The 4123-nt window shown below is 46.5% G+C and overlaps 1 protein-coding gene across 1 annotated transcript; it reads right to left on the bottom strand.

Moving 5' to 3' along the window:
• Nucleotides 1-1742: 1742 nt before the first annotated feature.
• LOC118669830 (growth-regulated protein homolog gamma-like) lies at nucleotides 1743-3834 on the bottom strand. The gene is made up of 4 exons (XM_036336248.1): nucleotides 3644-3834; nucleotides 3402-3546; nucleotides 3201-3284; nucleotides 1743-2452 (listed from the first exon to the last, which is right to left on the bottom strand). Exons 1-4 carry the CDS (start codon nucleotides 3744-3746, stop codon nucleotides 2437-2439), a joined length of 348 nt encoding a protein of 115 aa, XP_036192141.1. The 5' UTR covers nucleotides 3747-3834; the 3' UTR covers nucleotides 1743-2436.
• Nucleotides 3835-4123: the final 289 nt, after the last annotated feature.

Here is a 4123-nt window from a genome sequence, read left to right as displayed (position 1 = left end):
ACAGTGCTGGCATTTATGGAGCTTCCAGAATGGTTTGCATTTGTTCACCTCCATCCAATTTACAAATTGCTTTTCCATCTTATCTCATAAATCTGAGAAAATACCATTGCATTTATGAGGAAACGATTATAATGAATTTTCAGGGAAGAACATGGAGGCTCAGAGTAGCTATACCCAGATGTTCAGGACAAGCTTGGTCATGCACCCACCATCTTCCTCCTACTAAAGGTTATAAAGGAACACAGGAAAGGTGCTGAGTCAGAGACAAGCACACACCCTAGCTAGCCCTCCCACTTATGCACAAACTGCCCTCCTTTTCCAGGTGACTCTGATCTTTCCTTTCCCCTATCATTAGATGCCAGCCTTTGCGTCTGCTGTGAAAGCTAGATGTGTTCCTGCCATCCTGGGGCAATGTAAATTCAAATTTACAGGTTTAGAAACATTTAAACCATTACTATCTCTGTGAGTCACCGGAACAGCATTATACTTGTGACTGTTATCTTTCCATGAAGGTTAGGAAATGAAGCCCTTCTCTATTAGCCCATTTACCTAGAGGAAGTACTCCACCAGTTGCTTTAATCTACTTTTCCCCCTGCATTGCACAAATTATTTGAGTTCTGAGGGAGAATCTGTTAGCGATGGAAAAATAGCACCAGGTGTTAACTCAGTTCAGCAACCACAGTTGTTGAGTTCTGGCTAAGAGAAGAATTCAGAGCCAAGACTCAAGTTTACTTAAAAAGTCACAGAGGTCAAGAAAGTGGGCCACAGAAGAAATGAGCTTGGGAAACAAGTTACAACAAAAGAAGGGCCCTTAGAGCTTATGGGGGGGGGGGGGGAAGGGGTAGGGGGAGAGAGAGAGAGAGAGAGAGAGAGAGAGAGAGATCAGTCCTGGGGAAAGAAGGGAGTGGGGAAAGGAGAAAGGCAAGGGTGTGCTCCACAGAGAGAGCCACCCTGGGTCCTGCATCCTGAGGGCCTTTATCTAAGATCTCAGGGGAGGATCTCAATAGAATATTCATCAGCTTTCCTGGTGTGTCTCCACAGGGTCATGGTCTCCACTGGTTGGTCAGTGCTGAGGTGGTGGTGGTGCTGGAGGCATTGGTCATTGCAGCTGGTCCTGAGGTCACCAAGGCTTGCTCAGCCTGGTTTTGCTGTTTTTCTGGGCCTGGAGTGAGTCCAGAATTTCCCAGGCCCAGGGATTCATGCTTAAGGGAATGGTCTTATAAGGGCTTATAGTTTTCCAGTTGCTGGGCACCCGGGGCTCTCATGCTGGTGACCCACTGCACCTGGCCCATCGTTCCTGCTCTACTCAGACCTATCTACCTGCTTACTACAAATCCACTTGTCCACTCAGCTTCCAGCTTCATTAAGAGGGAAACGGATGTATAATTGTTTGAAAAACAACTTAACATATTCATTTCAAGGAGAGCTCTTTTAAAATATGTATAAACATTTGAAATACTTTAAACAGCTAGGTCCTAGCTGCTAGGATTAAGTAATAGATTGTTTATACTAAAATAAAATGAATCTTTTATGTAAAACAGGGATTCTTAAGGTGAGGGCCTGCAGGACTTTCAAAATGTATCAAATACGCTTTCATGGACAGGAGTGAAACTAAGAGAGAGACATGCTGACCAATGTCAGCTGTGTAGTGGGTGCGAGCTACAGTCTATTGTAAATTTACAGCACTTGGGTATTCAGGAGGAACAAGACGTCACGATATTAAAACAAACCAAAGCAAGAAGTTTCTGTAAAAAGCTTTATTTTCATCTTATTTGTAAAAATACATCTATAAATATTTAACTTCTCTATTCCAAGATATAGAGAAACAATACATAATTGGCACTGAACAAGGCATTATGCCTTACTAGGCAGACATAAAATGTCCAAGGGATATTTAGAACATTAGTTCCTTCAATATCAGAAATGTTGACCACATATTGTGAAATAGTTTCAATAAATAACAACTGACATTCTTCTCAACAGTACAAAAACAGATGTACACAGAACATTTCCCTGCCTTCACTGTGACCTATTTGCTTGAAACCCCCACTATTTATCTTCAGCCTTCATCATAGTGGGTGGAAACGTGTGGTCTACCACCCCACCAGCCGACTAAAAATATTAGTTGAGTGAAGAACATTTAAAATGCATCATCATCAATTAAATAACAGGCTGAACTAGCTTTGATTTGACACAAAAATGACCATTTAAAATAACAGTACAGCAAATTACCAAACACTTTCCTGTCTTTAAATATTAGATAAAACTTTGAAAAATAAATACATTCATATGTAAATAAATAGAGGAACTCTCAGAAAAAAAACAGTCAAACAATTTAAACACAGGTAGCCCCAGGAGCTCTTTGTTTCTCTTCTTTCACTCCGATTCCACTCAGGATGCAACAATAAACCTGGAAGCTTCCTCCTTCTCCCTAGATCAGTTGGTGCTGCTCCTGTGATGAGAAAAATGGTTGCTTATTAGGACTCAGGAACTTAACTGCTTAGCCCTGTACCAAATGGTTACTAGCTGTACCCCTGCTACCGTGTGTGGTAGAAAATGCCAGGCTACTGGATGCTGTTTAATTAGGAATAAGGGACTTGTGGTCACAATTGTATTATTAGCTTCAAGGAGCCAGAAAACAATGCTACACTAAAAAAGTACATGTATAACATCACTTCAGCCTCATAGCAAACCCCAGAAGTAGATGTTATCATTTCCCCCATATAATGGACACTCTGAGAGATTAAATACTTTCTCCCTGCCTACAGGAATAGCAAAAGTAGCCTGCACTTACATTTGGAGCAGAGGATCACTGCAAAGTCTCTTGTCATCACCACTAAGATTTAGAAGCCCATGTTGCCCCAAATCAGGGGGTTCCACTTTTCTGTTCTAAAGCGACCTACATTAACAGTGTTGTTCCTTAATGGGCAGGAAGCATTTGAGATCATTGGCCAAATCCACCTAATCTTTCAGGAAGACATATTCACCCACACTCATTTGAAAGGGAATGGAGAGGGGGATGATAGTGGAGGGCACTGGAAATGGCCTGTGCCACCAGGGCACATTCATGACACCGGTGGCAAATCTAACTGTGAACTAATGACTTTTCACTCCTTCAGCTATACCCTGGGCTTCCCTGATATAGTTTTCAGGAGGCAGAGGCCACTACCTGTCACAAATGACTCTAGTCACATACTCACTTGTTTAACAGCTTGTTCACGAATTTCTTAACCAGGGGGGATGCGGGGTTGAGGCAAACTTTCTGTCCATTCTTGAGAGTGGCTCTGCAGACAGAAGGGAGAACACAAGTGAGACAGGAGGGCGGGCGAGGGTCAGGGTGGGGGCATCTGGGCGGTGGAGGTGACCAGGATGGTGGCAGCAGCAGAGCTGGTGGCACTTACATGACTTCTGTTCGGTCGCAGTGAGATGCTGGGGACGTCACCTTCACACTCTGGATGTTCTTGGGGTGAATTCCCTTCATGGTCTCCAAGCACTGGCAGCGCAGTTCAGTGACCACGGTCTCCTCTCCGGGGACCATAGGCGCCGCTGCAGGGAGAACAGGCTCGGTTAGCGGGATGTCCCCAATGGGCGCCCACCCTTCATCCCCTTTTTCCTCCTTGGGCTCCAGGGGCTCGAGCCTCACCTGCAGCTTGCCGGCAGGCGGCGACCAGGAGCAGGAGCAGGAGCGCTGCCCGGAGGAACCCGGGAGCGCGGGGTGCAGCAGAGGCGGTGGCGGTGCGGGCCATGGGGCTGAGCTCGGAGGATCGGTGCTGCGGTGCCTGGAGTGTGAGAGCTGGCAGGAGAGCTGGTGGAGCGAGATCTGTGGCTCCCCGAGACGAGCGAACCCCTTTTATCCATGCTCCAAGCGGAAAGCTAGCAGCCCAGGGCCTGGGAAATTCCCGGACTTTGCAGGTCGTTCCCGGTCGCAGGGGGCGGGGAGGAGGGGTGGTTGAGGGAGGAGGACCCGGGGGTGCGGCCCCGCCTGGCCTCCCCAGGGGCTTGGCTGACTCTGCGAGGTTCTCTTTCCGCCCAAATCCCCAAAGCCAGAGCGAGTCGCTTAGTAAGAGCGATGTCACTTATTATCGGAGACAGGCACCCATGGGGAACGTTAATCTAATAGCAA

This window comes from Myotis myotis, unplaced genomic scaffold, assembly GCF_014108235.1.
Source record: "Myotis myotis isolate mMyoMyo1 unplaced genomic scaffold, mMyoMyo1.p scaffold_m19_p_1, whole genome shotgun sequence".
NCBI classification, from domain to species: domain Eukaryota; kingdom Metazoa; phylum Chordata; class Mammalia; order Chiroptera; family Vespertilionidae; genus Myotis; species Myotis myotis.
This window is presented reverse-complemented; position numbering and strand designations above follow the sequence as displayed.

Bases quoted from the DNA above. Each gene is read 5' to 3' on its own strand.
- LOC118669830 (XM_036336248.1), bottom strand. From the start codon at position 3,746: ATGGCCCGCACCGCCACCGCCTCTGCTGCACCCCGCGCTCCCGGGTTC. The intron at 3,547-3,643 runs GTGAGGCTCGAG...TTCTCCCTGCAG, and splicing joins CGCCTGCCGGCAAGCTGCAG to CGGCGCCTATGGTCCCCGGA. The intron at 3,285-3,401 runs GTAAGTGCCACC...TTCTGTCTGCAG, and splicing joins TGCGACCGAACAGAAGTCAT to AGCCACTCTCAAGAATGGAC.